This window comes from Leptonychotes weddellii, chromosome 14, assembly GCF_054177405.1.
Source record: "Leptonychotes weddellii isolate Sample4059 chromosome 14, ASM5417740v2, whole genome shotgun sequence".
Taxonomy (NCBI): Eukaryota; Metazoa; Chordata; class Mammalia; order Carnivora; family Phocidae; genus Leptonychotes; species Leptonychotes weddellii.
Genome location: NC_138382.1, coordinates 52,814,472 through 52,836,804, shown reverse-complemented (window position 1 = coordinate 52,836,804; position 22,333 = coordinate 52,814,472). Strand labels below are relative to the sequence as shown.

At 39.8% G+C, this 22,333-nt stretch overlaps 1 protein-coding gene across 1 annotated transcript in view; it reads right to left on the bottom strand.

The window, feature by feature from the left end:
* Positions 1-22,333, bottom strand: part of INVS (inversin) — a 154,777-nt gene that overhangs the window by 49,790 nt on the left and 82,654 nt on the right. The window contains exons 8-11 of the mRNA XM_081804080.1: positions 18,576-18,747; positions 12,011-12,166; positions 11,298-11,527; positions 7,148-7,254 (exon numbers count right to left, since the gene is read on the bottom strand). Of these exons, the coding sequence (XP_081660206.1) occupies positions 7,148-7,254; positions 11,298-11,527; positions 12,011-12,166; positions 18,576-18,747 (665 nt within the window). The remainder of the gene's footprint in view (positions 1-7,147; positions 7,255-11,297; positions 11,528-12,010; positions 12,167-18,575; positions 18,748-22,333) is intronic.

The window sequence follows — 22,333 nt, the reverse complement described above, 5'->3', positions numbered from 1 at the left end:
GAAATGGGCAGAAGACATGAACAGACATTTCTGCAGAGAAGACATCCAAATGGCCAACAGACACATGAAAAAGTGCTCAACATCACTCGGCATCAGGGAAATCCAAATCAAAACCACAATGAGATACCACCTCACACCAGTCAGAATGGCTAAAATTAACAAGTCAGGAAATGACAGATGTTGGCGGGGATGTGGAGAAAGGGGAACCCTCCTACACTGTTGGTGGGAATGCAAGCTGATGCAGCCACTCTGGAAAACAGTATGGAGGTTCCTCAAAAAGTTGAAAATAGAGCTACCCTACGACCCAGCAATTGCACTACTGGGTGTTTACCCCAAAGATACAAATGTAGTGATCTGAAGAGGCACATACATCCCAATGTTTATAGCAGCAATGTCCACAATAGCCAAACTATAGAAAGAGCCTAGGTGTCCATCAACAGATGAATGGATAAAGAAGATGTGGTATGTATACACACACACACACCCACACCCATACACACACACAATGGAATATTATGCAGCCATCAAAAAAATGAAATCTTGCCATTTGCAATGATGTGGATGGAACTAGAGGGTATTATGCTAAGCGAAATAAGTCAATCAGAGAAAGACTAGTATATGATCTCACTGATATGTGGAATTTGAGAAACAAGACAGAGGATCAGAGGGGAAGAGAGGAAAAAAATGAAACAAGATGAAACCAGAGAGGGAGACAAACCATAAGAGACTCTTAATCTCAGGAAACAAACTGAGTGTTGCTGGAGTGGCGGGGGGGAATGGGGTGGCTGGGTGATGGGCATTGGGGAGGGTATGTACTATGGTGAGCACTGTGAATTGTGTAAGACTGATGAATCACAGACCTGTACCCCTGAAACAAATAATACATTATATGTTAATTAAAAAAAAAAAAAAAGACTCTCTTTCCCTCTGCCCCTCCCCCCAGGTCTCTCTCTCTAAAATAAATGAATCTTTAAAAAAAAGCCCAGAGCAGGGGCGCCTGGGGTGGGTCAGTTGGTTGGGCGACTGCCTTCGGCTCAGGTCATGATCCTGGAGTCCCGGGATCGAGCCCTGCATCGGGCTCCTTGCTCAGTGGGGAGTCTGCTTCTCCCTCTGACCCTCCTCCCTCTCATGCTCTCTGTCTCTCATTCTCTCTCTCTCAAATAAATAAATAAAATCTCAAAAAAATAATAAAAAATAAAATTCTTTAAAAAAAAAGCCCAGAGCAGTATTATGGCATGCCCCATTTGTAGGAAAAAGAACATATCCCTGTATGCTTATCTTTGTAAAATATATCTCTAGAAGTTTACCAAGAAACTCGTGACAGTGACGTCCGTGGGGAGGACGCTGGTTGTCTCAGAGGCAGGGGTAGGAGGGACACTTAGTTTTCATGCCTTTTAAATTTTGTACACTGTGCATACCTTTTTGACAAATATATTATTTAGAAAAGATGAGTTGTATTGTCAGATGGTTATATATTTTAATCTCAACTGGCTACTTTCTAGATGTATAATTTTAGGCAAATTCCTTTCTTACAATATATCTTTTCTATTTTTGGAAATACAAAATAACCGGATAAATACACAGAGGAACGTAACAATGGTCATCTGTATTCCCACCCTTAGAATTAACCGGCATTCTTCTCTTGGCAGGTATATTATTTTTCTTAAATGATTACTTTGCAATAATGACACATATTTAAAGAATTCAAACAGTGCAAAAAATACAAAAATTGAAGTAAAAACAAAACAAAACAAAACCCCAATTCTACCTTCCAATCATGGTAATGCTGTCACTTCTTCACCCATTTATCTTTCGTCATTGCAGACTTGGCACGAGGAGGAAAGGAAATAATAAATACAAAGAAGATAACACTGTGCCTGGCATCAAAGAAGCAATTAGTAAATGTCAGCTGCTGTCGTTCTTATGCTAGGACACCCTTGCAGCAGGGCTGGTGACACCACGGTCACGCATCATCACTATCATTTCCATAGGGCCCAAACCAGTAGTGATGACCGCCCAACGGTGGCCAGGGGTCTGAGTCCTGTCTAGGTGGCTGTTACTCATCCAAAGCAATCAGAGGTTTTAGGAAGAAATAATCAGCTGATTTATGAGGTGGAAACACTGATGATTATACAGATGCATGATTAGACACAGAAAATCATTCGGTGATGATAGAAATTTTCTCTTTTCAAAACTCTCCTGACAGTCATAGTCAGACATAAAAGGAGGAGATTTTTCAATATAAGCAAAGGGTGAGTTAGTCACTTCTAGAAGGAAACTGAATTCAGGAAGAAGTCCCAAATGCTAAAATGAAGAAACTCATTTTAGGACATCTCGATTTGCCTCTACTGTCCAGGGACCAGAAGGACATAAAGTAACGGTGCCTACATAAACTTTAAAACATTATTTCTAAGTAGACGGCATCCCGTAAATTCAGAAGAACTTAAAAATATTTCACTATATATTCTATTTAAAAATTTATTATTATTTTTAATTTTAATTCCAGTGTCATTAACATAGAGTGCTAAATTAGTTTCGGGTATATAATATGGGGATACAGTGATCAAGTGTAATCACTATGTATTCTAAAACGCCTTTCATGATGTACTCTCCCCAATGGAAAAAAACAATCAGAGTCAACTCCATGATAGTAGAGCTAAATGGAAATTTAGAGGTCATTTAGTTTATCTCCTTCCTTCTATAAATGAGTCAACAGATCCAGAAAGATTAAGCAACTTGCAGAAGGTTATGTAACTAGTTCCCTGCAGAACCCAGACCTGATCTAAGACCGTATGACTCCCTGTTCAGTCATCTGTCCATAGCACATCTATCAGTTCTTGAGTATAAACCTCCTACAGAATGAAACTGCTTCTCAAACCAACGTGCAAATAACATATGTATTTAGTAAGCTTGATCATCTTTTCTATAATTACTAATGTGGAGCGTCTCTCACACAGTATACAAGCAGGATTATCAAAATCTGGTTTATGAAAGTAAGGCCCGACCTCTGCCTTTACTAGATCTCTCAGGGCTTCTGGATGGAAAATTGCATTTCAAATATTTTAAATACCTTTATCATGGAAAAATTGTATTTTTATTATGAGAAACTTCAAGCATAAACAAAAGTAGAGAGAACAGCATAACCATTTTTAAGCTCATTACCCAAATTTAACAAGTAGCAACATTTCTGCCACATTTGCTTCCTCTAACCCCTTCCCTATTATTTTTGCTGAACTGTTTTAAAGCAAATCCTAGAATTCCTCTATCATTTAATCTCTCTGCATTTCAGTATGCATCAAAAAATAATATGGACACAAGCACAATGTCATTATGGTATTAGCAAAATTTTTTTTTTTTTTTTTTTTAAAGATTTTTATTTATTTATTTGAGACAGAGAGAATGAGAGACAGAGAGCACGAGAGGGAGGAGGGTCAGAGGGAGAAGCAGACTCCCTGCCGAGCAGGGAGCCCGATGCGGGACTCGATCCCGGGACTCCAGGATCATGACCTGAGCCGAAGGCAGTCGTTTAACCAACTGAGCCACCCAGGCGCCCGGTATTAGCAAAATTAACAGGAATTCCTCAGCAAAATCTAGTACCCATTCCCAATACAAATTTCCCCGATTTTCTCAAAAATGCCTTTTTTTAAATAATTGGTTTATTCAAATTAGGATTCTCCATCAATTTTTGATTCAGGGAAACACAGTCCAAATATCTAGAAAGATTTTAAGACTGAAGTCTATGCCTTAGTGTTTAGGCACTGACCGTATTGTAATTATTCTTACTGAGTCTTTCTTCACCCCAAATTCAATTTAGAAACATTCAAGTACTGTGAATATTCCCATCAAAGTCGGAGTGTGGCTGTCAGATAGTTACTGACTGAAAGCCAGCAGTAGCTGGCAAAAATTATGTCTATACAGTGCACATCAAGTGGTTGGTGTCAATGCATGAGAAGTAAAAATTAGCACTACACTGATGGTAACCAGTCAAGAAACAATGCAGATAGAGGCAAGATACAAGACACAATTGGACTTGCCAAGCAGGACTGGTCTGATGGGATGAGTGGAATGCCTAAACTGGAATGTCAATAAACATAAAAGGCATAAAATCTCGCTGACTCTGCCAGGACCAGCCTTTGCGCCGTTGCTGCGCAGCCATGCTCCAGGTGAGCCGAGAGGCCCCTTCTGGGCACAGGAGGCCCCGCGAAGGCACAGGGCTTCAGGCCAACATACCAGCACACACAGAACCGGGTTCTGACATTTGTACATCAAGGTGCACTGCTGATGAAACATCAGAGGAGACTGGGATGTTGCCACTGTCCATCTTCATCTACGGGTTGGCAAGTACAGCTAGGAGGATTTTTCCTGTGGTCTTTTGGTCTGTAATTAACATATGTTTACTCTAGGAGGCAGGAAGCACCTTAATTCAGACTCTTCCTTAGGCCTAAAATTCAAGTCTTACCATAAAAATGGGACTTGAGTTACAAAAATAAATGTTTTTTTATTGTTTCCTAAGAAAACAGCAGTCAGGCAGTAAATACTGTTACAGAATAAATCCTTTATTTTTTTTAAAAGATTTTACTTATTTATTTGACAGAGAGAGAGACAGCAAAAGAGGGAACACAAGCAGGGGGAGCAGGAGAGGGAGAAGCAGGCTTCCCGCTGAGCAGGGAGCCCGATGTGGGGCTCAATCCCAGGACCCTGGGATCATGACCTGAGCCGAAGGCAGACGCTTAACTGACTGAGCCACCCAGGTGCCCCATAAATCCTTTATAATAGAAATAAATCACCACTAATTCTTAGGATTCTTAATCTTTCCCTTTTGTATTTTTTTAGTGTTTCAAAGAGAGAAATCTTCTGCTCTCTCACATATCTGCTTTAATGTCAAAACCTCAGCCCTGAGGATTCTGCTTGGCATTCCAGCTTCCTTGAATGTCCAAACCTCTAAATCTTCGAGTCTTTTTGGTTTTACAGTTGTCATTTGACGATAATAGAGAGAGTGAGTTCTTTATAGAACCCCTCTCAAAGTAAGACATACTAGTCTGATTTATCTAATTCTGTATGTACTCAAAGAATTCCAGAAGTTTCTAATGCAGGTATGTAGCAGGGGATGCTACTGGGAGACTGGAAGCATCAACTTAATAATGCAACAGTTCTTTACTAAGCATCTACTTCCTGAAAAGCACTGTGAACAACACAGAGATGACAATGATCTTCAGGAGTTCTCTGCTAATATGGAAGACAGATTACATAAAATTATAATATAAAGTGAAATGTGCCAGATGCTATACAAACTCAGAGTGTAGGGGAGAACATCGTTTGGAACACATGCCTCTGGGATCAGGACAATCTTCTTAGGTGAGACTGCATTTGAGCGGAGGAAGGACAGGATAAACAATTACGTTAGAAATGTGATTTAGGGAGGCTACTTTGGAAGCAGATGAACTGAATGAGGGGAAGTTCGAAGGGAGGAAAACAGTGAGGAGGCATTCCGACAGTCCCAGGAACGTGTCAGAGGGCAAGATTTACACGACGGTGCTGGTAACGAAGAGGAGGTGACAGTGGGAACTGAGGAGAGACACTGAGTCTGAAGGACAGATTTAGAACTCACCAGCCCCCAGGTGACTATCGAAGCCTTGGTGGTAGGTCAGAGGGCCCAAGGAGATGGGCTGAGAGAAAAAGGCCCAGTCCCTGAAGAGTGTTTATATTTAAAAAAAAAAAAAAAATGGAAAAGGAGCCGAAATAAATGGAGAAGGAGCAGACGTGACTGGCAGAGAATCAGGAAAATATACTGTCACAGAAGCTTAGAGAAGATACAGTCTCAGGTAAAGAAGGGGGGTCAACAGAACCCGGTGATGCAGGCAGGCCAGTGAGAGGAGACAGAGGGGCCGACGGAGGATTTATCAGTGAGTCTGTCAGTGACCACTCAGCACGGTTTCAGTGTCCGTGGGAGGATGGAAGCCAGACTGTGAAAGCACAACCCACGAGCAAGAGGAAATGGGGCAGTGCAGACAATCCGAGAGAAGGAGGGCTTTACAGGCAGAGAAGACAAACCTCAGACCTCAGAAAATAACAGGTGGAGGCCATCATTAATGGGGAGAGGTTCTGAAAGAAGTGGGAGAGATGAAGGGGTTCAGCCCAGAAAGGAGGAGTGGGTTTCCTGAGGCAGGTGGCCTAGAGAGAGTCCCTCCTTCTCCACAAGGTCTCCCATCTCCTGAAAGAACTGGTGGTAGCTACGGGGGGGGGGGGAGAGGGGGACGGGACATGGTGTCAGAGCGGGAGCCACTGCAGTTCCAGCATTCATGAATGACGACAACCAAGGCACAGACCTGGCTGGGTGGAGCTCAGGTGTGGAAATCTCATCACAAACTTGGTTGTCACCTACAGGTGATCAGAATCTTCTTAGATCCAAGACCGCCAAGAATCTCTCCTGCTGAGACTTCACACTGTGTCTGGTCCTTTATATGGGGCCTGGGCCCTTGGGCATAACTCCAGCCTAGCTCTGTGAATCCTGGGTTATTCAGTCACCTCACCTTCTCCTTATTTCTTCATGCCACATGGTGGCACCTTGGTCCACTATCCTGTTCATCAAGAGAAATGTCTTCAACATATGACCCGTTCCTAGGCCTGGTCCGTCAGGACTCCCCTGACGTTACGCCAGCCACAAGCCACAAGAATGTCTTTCCTCATCTGTAGTTTGTGAGCTTGCCAGAGGTAAATCTAAAGTTCTGAGTGATTTTAAAATCCCATGATTCTAAATCAACACTACAGGGAACTTTTGCTCTTTTCTTCTCGTTCAGGATTTCTTTTTTTTTTTTTTTTAAAGATTTTATTTATTTATTTGATAGAGAGAGACACAGCGAGAGAGGGAACACAAGCAGGGGGAGTGGGAGAGGGAGAAGCAGGCTTCCCGCCGAGCAGGGAGCCCGATGCGGGGCTCGATCCCAGGACCCCAGGATCATGACCTGAGCCGAAGGTAGACGCTTAACGACTGAGCCACCCAGGCGCCCCTCGTTCAGGATTTCTTAGTGTAGCATTTCCTTATGAGTATACTTAGTACTTCTGAACTAGTATCTCAACTTGAGGTTTTTTAATAGAGCAGAAAGGCAGTGAGTTGAACAACAATACATTCTTCTTACCAACAGCTTACCTTTCTTCATTGTTTTCCATCTGATTAGGGAAAGCAGCAAAGTCTAGTAGTAATTTAATGGCATCAAGGTATCCATTGTTACAGGACCAGTGCAAAGCTGTTCTTCCCTATAAGCACAAACAAAAATCAGGTATATCTGGAATAGGTATTTTTGGACACATAGTTATTGATGCTAACTCAAAAATACAAACGATGCTCCCAAATTGCTTCATTATAAAAAGGGAAAATATTTCTCCACTCAAATACACAGTGGAGAAAATGGATGATATCTTAACTAAGTGATCAAAATTAATACCATGTTAAGAGGCACCATGTGTTTCCAGAGGTGATATCCTGAGAAGGATTCAATATCACTTGTATAATGCTCCAACCAAAAAAGTAAAACTTAAGTCTAATTATGAGGAATCATAAGGCAAACTCAAAATGAGTGAGATTCTACAAAATAAATGGCTGATATTCTCAAAAAAATTCAGTATCATGAAAGATAAAAAAGGCATGAAGCATTGTTAGATATACAAGAGGGATATTTCATAGTTTTAAAGGCGTCAAAGAGGAAGATACCACAATCCTAAATCTGTATGCATCTAATAACAAAGCTTTTAAATATACAGAACAAAAAATGACAAAATTAAAAGGGGATATGGTCAAATCCATAATCAGTGAGAGATTTTCAACCCACCTTTTATAATAGTTCATAGAACAAATCAATGAAAGGACAGTAAAGATATAGAAAACCTGAACAATACAGTAAAAAACTTTGACCTAAGTGATACATAGAAGACATTGCATCCAACTATGATACAACCAGTATTCTTTTCAAGTGTACATAGAACATTTACCAAAATCAATCATATGCTGGGCCACAAAGAAAGCCTCAAAGGACTTTGAAGAATTAAAATGATTCTGAAATAAAAGAAAATAATTCTGTTATTCTGTTTTTAGACCACAGTAGAGTTTGAGTTACAAATCAGTGTGGTAGACAGAATAAATGCATGCCTTTGCAAAGATGTGTATGTCCTAATCTCTGGAATTTGTAACCCTGTTATGTTATTGGAAAGGGGAAATTAAGATTGTAGATGGAATTAAGGTTGCTAATCAGCTGACCTTCAAATGGGGAGATTATCCTGGATTATCTGAATAGGCCCAGTATAAGGATTATATGGGGAGGGAAGGAAGGAGAGAGGCAGGAGGGCGGGTGTTAGAATGATGCAGTGTGAGAGAGACTCAGCCAGTCACTGCTAGCTTTGAGGATGGCGGAATGGGACCATAAGCCAAGGAATGAGGGTAGCATCGAGAAGCTGGAAAAATGAAAGAAACAGATTCTCCCCTAGAGCCTCCAAAAGGATTATGGTCTTGCCAAAACCTTGATTTTTAGCCCAGTGAGACCCATTTTGGACTTTTAGCATCCAGAAGAGTAAGATAATAAATTTGTGTTGTTCTAAGCCACTAAGTTTGTGGTAATTTATTATAACAGCAAGAGGAAACCAATATAATCATTTACCAAAAGATAATAAGCAAATGCCCAACTGCCTGGAAATTAAGCAATACACTTCTAAATAATCTATGGGTCAAATAACAAATCAAAATAGAAACTAGAAAATATTTGAGCTGAATTATAGTGATGGTACAACTTATCTAAACTTTTAGGATGAAGTTAAAGCAGTGCTTAGAATAAGAAGCATGTTTAAATACATATACTGGAAATGAATATTGAAATAAATCAATGATTTAAACTTTTATCAAAAGAATCTTTAAAAAAAATAGTAAATCAAACCCGAGGAAAGTAGACGGCAGGAAATAATAAACACCAATGAAATAGTAAACAACTTAAAATGTAGAAAATCAACAAAGAAGTAAGTCCTTTGAAAAGACGAATAAGATGAAAAATGTTTTTAAAAAGAAAAGACACAAAGCACATTACCAATATATGAAATGAATAAGAGGAAATCACTAAAGGTCCTACAGTCATAAAAAAGGTAAGTGAGGGCGCCTGGGTGGCTCAGTTGGTTAAGCAACTGCCTTCAGCTCAGGTCATGATCCTGGAGTCCCTAGATCGAGTCCCGCATCGGGCTCCCAGCTCAGCAGGGAGTCTGCTTCTCCCTCTGACCCTCCCCCCTCTCATGTGCTCTCTCTCATTCTCTCTCTCTCAAATAAATAAATAAAATCTTTAAAAAAAAAAAAAGGTAAGTGATTATATGACCAACTTTATGCAAAAACATATGATATGTTAATAAAATAAAATAAATTTCTCAGAAAATGCAACTTACCAAAGCTGAACAGAAAATAATTAGAAATCTGAATGGTCTTGTAATTATAAATGACACTGAACCAGTTATTAACACCTTTTACACAAAGAATACCACTAGACCAGATGACTTCACCGGGGAATTCTTCCGAACATTTAAGAAAGAAGTAATACCAATGTTACACAAATTCTTTAGGAGAATAAGAGGAGCTATTTCCTGACTCTTTTTAATTCACCATATTAACAGCAAAGAGGTGAAAAATCATGTGATCATCTTGAAAGATACAGAAATAGTATCTGACAAAAATTAAACAGCTAATTGTGAATAAAAAACCCCCAATTCTTAGCAACTAGAAATATAAGGTAACCTATAGCAAATATCATATTCAATGGTGAAATATTTCAAGCTTTCCCCTTGAGAAACCAGAATGAATTAAGGATACCAACTATCACCAATTCTATTTGACATTGTATTGGAGGTATCAGTTAGTTCAATAAGGCATACTATTCACAAATGATACGCTGTTTATGCAGATAATCCAAAATAGTACATGTAAAAACTAATGGAACTGGAAAGTAGCTTAGTATATACTACTTCTGTAAGAAACCGGCAACTTGTAAAGACAATGTAAAAGGTACTACAGATTACAAAAGATTAATTTCTAATCACATAGATACAAGGACCATATTTCACATATTTTTCATTATGTTACTTTTACAGATAGGAACAACCTTGATAAATATTTACTGAATGAATTAATAGAAAATATATTTTCTGGCTTGGAAAACATAATATGCTAGTATTTTTGAAGACTTAATGTAATTGAAGTACCAAAAAAATCAATACTGGCTAGACTGAGAGAAGTCAATACAATACTACATAGCTGGGAAAGTGGAAATTAACCCACATGGTTTAGAAATCCATTCAACAGGGGCGCCTAGGTGGCTCAGTTGGTTGAGCAACCGACTCCTGATTTCAGCTCAGGTCATGATCTCAGGGTCGTGAGATGGAGTCCTGAGTCAGGCTCCATTCTCAGTGGGGAGTCTGCTTGGGATTCTCTTTCTCCCTCTCCCTCTGCCCCTCCCCCTGCTCAGGTGCACGCTCTCTCTCTCAAATAAATAAATAAATAAATAAAATCTTTAAAAAAAAATCAGTTCAATAGTATATATCAGAGTTCAATCACATTCATATACCAATAATAAATAATCTCACTTAGGGGAAATGATTCTAAGGAAACAATAAAAAAAGTTAAATGCACAGCAATGATCAATGAAACATGATCAATAATAATGAAAAAGTACCCAGCCATAGGAAGTTACTTGATTCTAAAATTGGGGTTACAGGCATAGTTTGGACCCTGACTTCCCACAACAACCCTGCCTCTGTTGTCACCTTAGGGTATTTGGGTAAGCTCCATGAGCTTCAATTTTCTCACCTGTAAATGGGAATAATAATAGCAATTCCTTTACAGAGTTGCTGTGAGAACTGAATGAGTTATTAAACATAAAGCTCCTAGAACTTTGGAATACTCAGCATCTATGATTATGCAGAAGATTATACACCAAATGAGAAAATCATGGTGATGATTTTAAGTGAACAAAACGTGCATTGTGAAATATATATCTATATGTATACACATACGTACACACATGCCATGCATATGTATCTTATGAAAGTTATAAAACTATTCCCATTCTGTATTATGACTTTGTTATGGCATATATGGATATATAGACAAGAATTAGAAGGAAAACAGGGAAAAATAAAACTCATTTTTAATTAACAGATAAATTTGTAAGTGACCTCTTTATTTGGTAAAATGTTTTACTTTATTTTAGATAATGAAGAAGAAATACTCTAAACAACTGGGAGCAAACAATATAGAAAATATGTAGATTTTCTACCTCTTTGTCTTGAATGTTAGGGTCTGCATTATTTTCCATGAGCACTGCCATGCAGTTGATGTAGCCGCCGTAAGCAGCACACTGCAAAGGGGTTCGTCCTGCGTAATCTTGCACGTTTGGATTGATCTTATTTTCTATCAATATCTGGCAAACATCAGCATTTCCTCCCAGTGCTGCCCAGTGTAGAAGAGAGTGTCCGTCTTGATCGACTAAATCTACCCTCGCTCCACCTGAAAAAACAAAAATATAATGAAAATGTCCAATATAGAGAGCTTGCTCAAAAGGAAGTCTGAAAAATATAGCAACAGTCCCTTAAATGCTTTACTCTCAGCAAAATGTTGCCACGTACATTATCTACTTCAGATTTTTACAATAAGCCTGTAAGTTGGTCAGGGCACGAGTCATCTTTCTTTTATACGAAGTGAAACTGAGGATCGGGCAGGTGAAGTGGCTTTTCCAAAACCACACAACTGCCAACAGGCGGAGCTAGGACTGGACCTCAGGTTTCCTGGTGCGCCTGCGTGTGCGCGCGCGCGTGTGTATGTGCGTGCGTGTGCGTGCGTGTGTGCGTGTGTGTGTGCACGCACACGGCGCTCTTCCCTCCATCCTTCCACCCAGGTGGCCCTCTGCTATGTAAGCTGTGTTTCAAACAGTGCCTGCAAGAATTCCTACCTTTTGAGAGTGACTTGGTAGGAGCACTCTTAATAACCAACCTTTAATAAGTGTCTGAATCACATCTTTGTGTCCCATCTCACAGGCTCGGAAAAGTGGAGTATGCTTCATGACATCGGTGGCATCTACTTGAGCGTTATTTTCCAACAGTAGCTTCACGGTGCTGACATGGCCAGAAAGGGCAGCGGCATGTAAGGCTTTTTGAAAAGGGAGTGAAAGAAAGCAAAGAACTCTTTGATAACAACTTCACCTTTTCCTTATTCTAACTGTGCATCTTTTCCTCTTCTGATGTCCTCATCATTTTTGCTAAATGCAATTTAATCTTTTTTTTTAAAGATTTTATTTATTTATTTGAGAGAGAGAGTGCACACACGGGCGGGGATGGGGGGTAGCAGAGGAAGAGGGAGAAGCAGGCTCCCCGCTGAGCAGGGAGCCCGATGTGGGGCTTGATCCTAGGACCCTGAAATCATGACCTGAGCCGAAGGCAGACACTCAACCAACTGAGCCACCTGGGTGCCCCTAAATGCAATTTAATCTTAAGGATTCTCTATTGTTCACTTCTATAGATTTCAGTCTTCCTTTTTAGTCACAGGTACTACTCACACTTTCCCCCTGTCCTTCTACCTTTCTTGTCTCACTGTTTCTTCCTTTCCATCCTGATGGTCTGAAATGCTTTCCAAAAAACGACAAAGAGCAATGATTTAAATGACGCAGGCAATTCTGCCCACCACCCCACTCGATAAGCATATGCCCGAGGGTTGGTGTGATGGGAAGTGTCAATCCACTGGTCCTTCAGCTGCCGAGCCGCGCTATTCCTGCCGGCGGTCTGCGCACCCATGTGGTACTGAGGGGATGCACAGCCCACTGCCTCGAGTGCATTTTTCATACAACATGGCTTCAAATGCAAGCCACTGATTTCCTCTGGGCCCAATTTAAGAAACAGCAATTTGTTTCAACATTGGAGAAAAAACCTGAGAAGGAATGTGGTCCCCTCTCTGGTGCCTTCATATGGGGTTTGAAAGAGGAATTTTGACTCTCTGTGGGTTTCAGGTTGTGCTGACCTCTGCCTGTGTTACTCCCCTCTAGTGCTTGACTTACGCCAGTACTCTTTGGATTACTTTTTAAATTCTATTTAAATACATCACTCTTCAAATTCTGAGTTTGCCAGCAGAACTGTCTAGAGGCCTGGGCCAGTTCTTTCTAAGTATCATGGCCCTATAATGCCTAGAACAATATTTCTTTTTTTTTAAGATTTTATTTATTTATATGAGAGAGAGAGCACAAGAGGGGGAGGGTCAGAGGAAGAAGCAGACTCCCTGCTGAGCAGGGAGCCTTATGCGGGACTCGATCCTGGGACCCTGGGATCATGACCTGAGCCGAAGACAGTCACTTAACCAACTGAGCAATCCAGGCGCCCTAGAACAATGTTTCTTTCAATAAAGTGTGATCCATGGACCAAACCCAGGATGCCTATAAAAGTGCAGATTCCTGGGCATTTGTTGAGAACCTTCTATGGGCTGGGTATGAATGTGATGGTGGGAATTCAGCAGAGAACAAAATAGATAAGGTTACGTTCTAGTAGGGGAAGCAAAATAAAAACTGAACAGATAAACAAAGTATTAGATGGTGGTGGATGGTATGATTGGAGTAATAAAAGGTATCTTGATATGCAGAGTGACTGGGAGACCACTTTAATTGGTGGTGACAAAAAGCCTTGCTAAGGAGCTGACACTGAAGTTGAGACCTGGGTCATAAAGAGACAGCAATGTAGAGATCTCGAGAGGGAGTAGTTCGAGCAAAGAGAACAGTTAGTCCAAGGGCAGGAATGAGTTTATGTGCTTAAGGAAGGCAAGGAAGCTGCAGCACAATGAAGTAAGGCAGAAAGGTAGAGAAGGCCAGATCCTAAGTGGCCACACAGGTCCCAGTGATGAAGGGCCTGAAGACTTCACATAGATGAGTGAGACTATTTGACTTGTGCCTTAATGAGATCACTCTAGCTGCTCTGAAGAGAATATATGTACTGTAGTAGGTGAGAACCAGCTAACACTATTGCAGGAGACTCAGTAAAAAATGCTGGTGGCAGGGCGCCTGGGTGGCTCAGTTGGTTAAGCGACTGCCTTTGGCTCAGGTCATGATCCTGGAGTCCCGGGATCGAGTCCCACATCGGACTCCCTGCTCGGCAGGGAGTCTGCTTCTCCCTCTGATCCTCCCCCCCTCTCATGCTCTCTCTCTCTGTCTCATTCTCTCTCTCAAATAAATAAATAAAATCTTTAAAAAAAAAAATGCTGGTGGCTTGAACTAGGCTGGCGGGAGTGGAGACGGAGAGAAGCAGAAAGATTTAGGATATATTTTAGAGGTGGAGTCAATAGGACTTACAGGATCTGAAACAGATTTCTGTCTGTATAGTCTGGGAATCTGTATTTAAACAAACACCGTCACAATTCTTACATGCACTTGAGTTGGAGGACCCTGATCTACGTGGCTGAATGTTAGTTTGGCCCAGACAAGATTCAGAAGAGTGTGAGAGACTTCAAGTATCTTAGGGGCTGCCATGTGGAAGACAGCACAGAGCAGAACATTCACTTTGACAAATCTGGGCTCAGTGTAAGGAAGAATATTCTGATAGTTAGTTTAAGATGGAATTAGTGGGTTCTCCATATTGGAGCTGCATAATGGGAGGTTGACAGACCACTGGTGAGAATCCTGTAAGGCAGATCAAGTGTGCTACATCTATGAGAGTTTGGTGACTTTCACATTTTAAGAGGATAAGAATACATCTGCCCCCAAATGAAGCTTTATAAAACACTCATCATATAAAACTGGTAAGAGTTGAGTGGTTCTGACTAAAGCAGGGGTGGAGGGTTACCCCCTTAAGTACCTGCCCCCCTCGGCAACACTTCAGCACTCTATAGAAACCCGTTGTTCTTGGGGCGCCTGGGTGGCTCAGTTGTTGAGCGTCTGCCTTCGGCTCAGGTCATCGTCCCAGGGTCCTGGGATCGAGTCCCACATCGGGCTCCCTGCTCGGCGGGAAGCCTGCTTCTCCCTCTCCCACTCCCCCTGCTTGTGCTCTCTCTCTCACTATGTCTCTCTCTGTCAAATAAATAAATAAAATCTTAAAAAAAAAAATTAAAAAAAAAAAGAAACCTGTTGTTCTGAAGAATATGGTTTGGAAAACCCTGGACTAGATTTAATTTTAACGTATTTTCTAATTTTAAAATTCTACAATTCTGTGATGCTGCATCAGTATGCAATAAATACTGTTCAGATGTCAATGTCAAAAAAAAAAAAACACCCCACCACAAAATCCCAATTAAACAAATGATAGAATTCATTTTCTTATTAATTGAAATTCCCCATTTCTGTCTATTAGCCTTTACATTACTTTAAAATAACCTTAGATTTAAATACTGTTGCTCTCTTTGAGAAGGTATCACAAATTTACACAGGAGCCCTAATTTTTTATTTAACTTTCTGTCATGGAAAATTTCAAACATATTCAAAAGAAAAGACAATAATCTAGAGAACTCAATATAGCCATTCCCTAGCTTCAAGGACGATCAGCAGATGCCTGGTTTTGTTTCATCTAACTGCCAGCCATTGTCCCCACTTCTAATTGATTTGAATAAAATTCTAGAGTCACATCCTTTCCTTTGTAAATATTTTAGTAAGTCTATCTAAAATACAATGATGTGGGGTTTTTTTTGTTTTTGTTTTTTTACACAACCACTGCATCAGTCAGTGTCTAGGAGACAGAAACCATGCCAGATACTTTAACAGACAGAGTTCAAAATAAGGAATTGTTAGCTATGGATTGAAGAAGGAAAAAGCAAAAAAAGGAACACTAAGGGATCACAGAGGTGGTACATGCAGAAGACAACCAGCAATTCTAGGGCCGAGGGAACGAAAAGAAGAAGATGGAATTATTAAAACTTAAAAGCCTAGAAGAGGAGCCCTGTGGGGTGGAAACTCAGACATCTGAGCAGGAGCTCTGCTTGGCTGGTGCTGGTGCCTCCGAGGAGGGTGCTCTGGGGCTGGTACTGTGAGCGCTGGAGAAACTGCCAAGTGAAATTAACTGTCGCCACTGGAACAAACTATCACTGCTGTTTCGTTGAAGAAGACCTCCTAGGGTGATGCTGACAGGAACAGGAAACCAAAACGAGAGTAGTAAGGAAACAGAAAGGTGTGGTCCGGTTCTCCCAGCTTTCCAGTCTCCCGCTACTGCCCCTATGGGAGGATTCTAACATGGCACCTGCTGGCAAAGGGGAAATGGGAGTCCACAGAGCCCTGGCCCTGGCATTGCAAAGACAGGCTAATCTCATTATCATACCTAAAAAACATGCACACAAATTCTGTAATATCAAATATCCAGAAAGTGTCCATACTGTCCTGACAGTTTTATAATTTTTTTATAGTTTATTTGAATCAAGATCCAAATAATGTCTGTACGTTGCTGTTGATGAGAACTCTTTTTTTCATGGGAAGGAAAAACAACCCTGTAGAGGTATGATGGAGAGAAACTCACTTTCAAAGAAGAGAAATGTCAGGAAGGCATGTCTGACATATAATAAAATACCCTTAGGAGAAACAGCCAGGGAATTAATAAATCTGAGAAGAATTTATGTCTGAACTCCAACCATGGTGCACATCAGAAAGACCCCTTTGGTCAAAAGGATGGAAGTATCCTTCCCCATACTTTATTAAAATACATGAGAAAGTTAAACTAAAAGCAAAGCTAGTGAGAAAGTGAAAGGCTGCATATTAATGGAAGTCTGACAAAAAATGAAATGTTCAGACCATTTATAAACTCAGGGTCCTACATGTCTGTACTATACCCTTCTTTAAGAATTTTAAGGTCCACTGTGAAGCTTTGATAAAGAAATACTTTTGATGGTTAAAGCTTTTATTAAAATTGATATTACCCAAAAACTCTTTAAAAAATAATTTAGAAGGGTGATGGCTTAGGTATAGGGAGGGAGATTATTAGGAATAATCCTGCTCCCCACCAAGTGTTGCACCGGTAGATTTGGCGGCCGAGAAAGATCTCATCCGGGACAACAGATAGGTGTAAATAGCTCTAAGCCTGCAGCTGAGTTTTTATTCTGTTCTGTGTTGTTGTGCTATTGTGTGATCTTCTTTCTTTTTTGGACTTGCAATTAGGATATAGTACACGACGTAGAGACTTCCAAGTTGACAGTGAATGCTAAAAAATTCATACCTCTCTTATTAACCAATGCACAAAGTGCTCTCTTACTAGAAAAAGAGATTGAAAGAAGCATCTACTGAGAGCTTTTGATCCAAATCTAACATGAAGCTCTGAAGCTTCGTTCTCGAAGGGAGCTTATCTCTAAAATGGGAGATTTGGGAGGAGGGAATGCTCTTCAAATCTGAGAAAAGAGCACATTAAAGAAGACTGGTGAGAACATACTTAGATATGTGCATTCCTTAAAATATAATTCTAAATTTTTGTTTTTTGTTTTCTTTTTTTTTTAATCTTTTTTTTTTTTTTTTATTTGACAGAGAGAGACACAGCGAGAGAGGGAACACAAGCAGGGGGAGTGGGAGAGGGAGAAGCAGGCTTCCCGCCGAACAGGGAGCCCGATGAGGGGCTTGATCCCAGGACGCTGGGGTCATAACCTGAGCTGAAGGCAGACTCTTAATGACTGAGCCACCCAGGCGCCCCTAATTCTAAATTTTTGAAAATAAAATTGATAACTACTAAATATACATAGTTTTAAGTACAGGTTTATTTATTTTTTTTTACACAAAGATAAATAAGAAGAGTTCCTATAATCATGTCTAAGGAGTAACCAGAGTTTTATTTTTTTAAATTTTATTTTTTTTAAAGATTTATTTATTTATTTGAAAGAGAGAGAGCAAGTGGAGGGAGGAGGAGAGAAAGAATCCCCATGGGAAGCCTGATGCAGGGCTTGATCCCAGGACCCTGAGATCATAACCTGCGCAGAAATCAAGAGTCAGATGCTTAAGTGACTGAGCCACCCAGGCGCCCCAGGAGCAACCAGAGTTGGTTTTTTGTTTTTAATTTTAAATTTTTATTTAAAATCAATTAATTAGGGCGCCTGGGTGGCTCAGTTGGTTAAGCGACTGCCTTCGGCTCAGGTCATGATCCTGGAGTCCCGGGATCGAGTCCCGCATCGGGCTCCCTGCTCAGCAGGGAGTCTGCTTCTCCCTCTGACCCTCCTCCCTCTCATGCTCTCTGTCTCTCATTCTCTCTGTCTCAAATAAATAAATAAAAATCTTTAAAAAAAATAAAATAAAATCAATTAATTAGCATATAGCATATTATTATTTTCAAAGGTAGAGTTTAGCGATTCATCAGTTGCGTATAACAACCAGGAGCAACCAGAGTTTTAAACCAAATGCCCCCATTCACCTGGTGGAAACACAGACTAATTTTAGCCATCAAACCTGGAGGAAATAAAGACTTTGGAGTGATATCTTGGGAGCCTAACCTTAAAAAGTACAAATGAAAGTTAAACAATATTAGATTAGGAACAATGATTTCAGGCACTACTGTACAAGTTTGAGGGCACCCATACACTTTGGAACCCGAAAGAAAGCAAACCCAGCACGTCTGCCACTTCTTACCTGTACCTCCATACTTGTCTGCCATGTTAATATCAATGTCAGATTTTAAACTGAGCATAGTCCTAAGGACATCATCACTGCCTTTTCCAGCAGCCCACATAAAGGATGTTCTTCCTTCGAGGTCTGAATCATCTTTCACTGAAGGATGTTTTAAAAATACTTTAACTGTTTCCTGTAAGAAAACTTCATTAAAAAAAAATTGAGACAAGAGGGTAGCGTTTTCTATGGTAATAAAGCCAGTGTTATATGTGACTTCCGCTAAGACACAAAGTATTTTTCCCCTGATTTTGAATCAAATGAAATTATCTTTTTATGACTAACGAAACTACAATTTCCACTGAAAGTAACAATCCTCTTTCTTTATATATTAGTTTTAGTTTCCATGCACTTCAAACACATAACCTAACTCCCTCATTCAACATCCTCATAATTGAGAATGATCATCCTCAACCAAGTTTTAAAATTGTATAGGTCACTCTTTGATAGATGAAGGGACAGTTAAAAAACTAACAAGTATTCGGTGTCATGAGCAACATTAAAATTTAGGTTTTCTTGGACATTTTACATGCAGGGACCTGAATACTCAGCCATACCTATAGAAGAGGTTAATACATTCTCTTGTTGTGGTTTTGTTACTATTATTTAAAAAATATTTAATGCATTTATTACATTATTATAAATTTAATTATTTATTTAATGCATTTATTGCATTATTGTTAATAATGATGTGTGGCTACTGAGAAATACAGAGTTCAATTCATTTAAACAAATATTTATTTAGCAATTCCTATATGCAAGGTCCTTCCTCTATGAATTCACACAAAAATTAGGACCCCACAATAATTCTAATAGTGCCTGACAATTTTATTTTTTTATTTTATTATTTTTTTTTAGTTTCAAGTTTTTATTTACATTCCAGTTACTTAACGTAGAGTATAATATTAGTTTCAGTAGACTTTAGTGATTCATCATTTATATGCAACACCTGGTGCTCATCATAACAAGTGCCCTCCTTAATGCCCATCACTCATTTAGTCCATCCTTCCCCCCACCTCTCCTCTGGTACCCCTCAGTTTATTCTCTATGTTAAGAGTCTGTTTTATGGTTTGCCTCTCTCTCTTTTTCCCCCCATGTTCATCTGTTTTGTTTCTTAAATTCTACATATGAGCGAAATCATACGGTATTTGTCTTTCTCCGACTGACTTATTTCACTTAGCATTATACTCTCTAGCTCCATCCATGTCGTTGCAAGTGGCAAGATATCATTCTTTTTTATGGCTGAGTAATATTCCGTCACATATATGCCACATCTTCTTTATCCATTCATCAGTCGATAGACACTTGGGCTCTTTCCATAATTTGGCTATTGTTGATAACAGTGCCTAACAATTTTAACGGGAGCTAATATTCACAGCATTTTATTTATTTTTTATTTATTTATTTATTTATTAAAGATTTTATTTATTTGACAGAGATAGAGAGAGGGAGAGCACAAGCAGGTGGAGTGGCAGGCAGAGGGAGAGGGAGAAGCAGGCTCCCCGTTGAGGAAGGAGCCCGATGTGGGACTCGATCCCAGGACCCTGGGATCATGACCTGAGCCGAAGGCAGCCGCTTAACCGACTGAGCCACCCAGGCGCCCCTTCACAGCATTTTAAATTGTTTCCTTCTTTGAGCCTCAGATGCTTACAAACTTTTAGGGAGATCATGGTAACTTCTACTTGAATGGAAGTAAAACAGTTTCAGAAAAAGAAAAATTCTGGAGGCTGTGAGCTGGCCAAAAATGTATAAAGTGTTGATGCTCAATACTCTAAAGCAAGAAGAAATTCGAGGACTCACCTAACGCAACCCTTCATTTTCCAGATGAAGAAATTTAGGTTCAAGGTCATACAAACATTGGTGGCAGATATAGGAGTAGAACCCAGAGCTCAACCATAGCACTTTTTCCACTGCACACATTGCTTCCTAGTCTTAAAAGTCATTGTTGAGCTGCTGAGGCATTATAGGGTCGTGTTCCTGGGATCTAGGGTGTATGCCTAGTACATGCTAGATTGGAATAAGCAAATGGATTTTAAAAGTTGATAACTAATAGTATCCACTACATTGTACTTGTTGATTATGATAGAAACGTTATCATAATTTAATAAATAACAGTTTATATTAAAAAATGTTGGTAATGTTTTGGTTTGTTTTCTTTTTACTAATTTGCAAACATTTCTTTGTTGGGTATGTTTTCTTAATGATGAATGTTTGCAGAGGTTTTGTGGGTCTTGTTGTTGCTATTTTCTAAACAGGGAATTACAGCCTCTTGTGAGTGAACAGAGTCCAAGAAGATCAAGGGGCTTGAAACTGAGCTTAGAAGATTTGCAGAACTATTGAAAAATCATCTCTGTAATCGGCAGATTATCCAGAGCAAGTATTTCTTTGAATAAGCATCCATAATGTTCTGCCATTCCTTCTTACTCCCAATAGCCTTAGTCACTTAATTGTTAGTATCTGTGCACGTGTTAAATTTGGAGTCTAAGACTTGAGTTCAAGATCTTGGGCAAGTCATTTAATCTCTTGAAACCTTGGTTTCTTCCTCTGTAGATTAGGGATACCATGTCCTCTCACAGGCTTGTATTGAAGTATGAATTGAATTCTGATTTCCACAGGTTGATTAGGCTGGGCCAGTGAATTTCTTATCTATCTGGAGCAAGAACGGGTCTGAGATAATAGAACGATGGGAGATTGTAGAAGAGAATGGCTTACCAAAAGTCTAGGTGATAAAGTTTTAGAAATGCCAAGAAGGAAGGACCATAGTTATAGTTGCTCTGGGTACTAGAGAGAAAGAAAGGTGGGAAAATAAGATATTTTAGCAATCTTCTCAGATTGCTTCAATGTATTCAGTGATGCATTGGGGAGGTCAGGAAGATGGAATTACGCTCTGCTGATGATAGCATTCTTATAATTTAATGAAACCAAGATTTTTACTACACACACCCATGTAGAAGGCAGTAAAATCAACTCTGACTGCTTTGACGTGTGCCTCTTTGGATGAGTCTCTAGTTCTTGGTGGCCGCTTCCTCAGAGAGCTGAAGCAGCCTAGCCGTTACCATCTAGACTGAGTGACACAATGGATGAGAAAATGCTCTGCAAACCACAAAGGGTGCTAAGGGAAAAATTAGCCATAATATTCAATATCTTTGGAAATAATAATTCATATTTTTGTTTTCTCAGCTGTATAATTCCTAAAATTATTAGCATTAGCAATAGTAAGAATGCGTGGCATTTCTTGCGTACCTGCTCTGTACCAAGAACTACACTAGGCACTGGTCACAAATTTTCTCTAATTCTTACAACAATCCTGAAGGAAAAGGTATAATTATCCTCATTTTACATATGAAGAAACTAAGACTCAAGAGCTAAAGAACCTTGTGCCAGGTCATCCAGCCAGCAGAGAGTGGAGTCAGGGTCCCAGGCAAGGTTGGACCCATTCTAAGCCTTTGCATATTGCTTTCAGGACAATTACAATGGCTGAACGCAGTGCATATAAAACCTTAGTGCCATAAAATTAACCAGAAGAGGAAATGTACTTACACAGAACAAAATGTTACACTGAACAGTTAATGTAAAAATGGTCTTAAAATTTCCCATGACTAACAACTTTACAAAGACGAAGACTATCCCTCGCATCACGGCCAGAGTTAACAGTATGAGCAACTGTTAAAATATAATTGCGACACAAACGCAGAAATGAGTACGTGTAAAACTGAAATTTG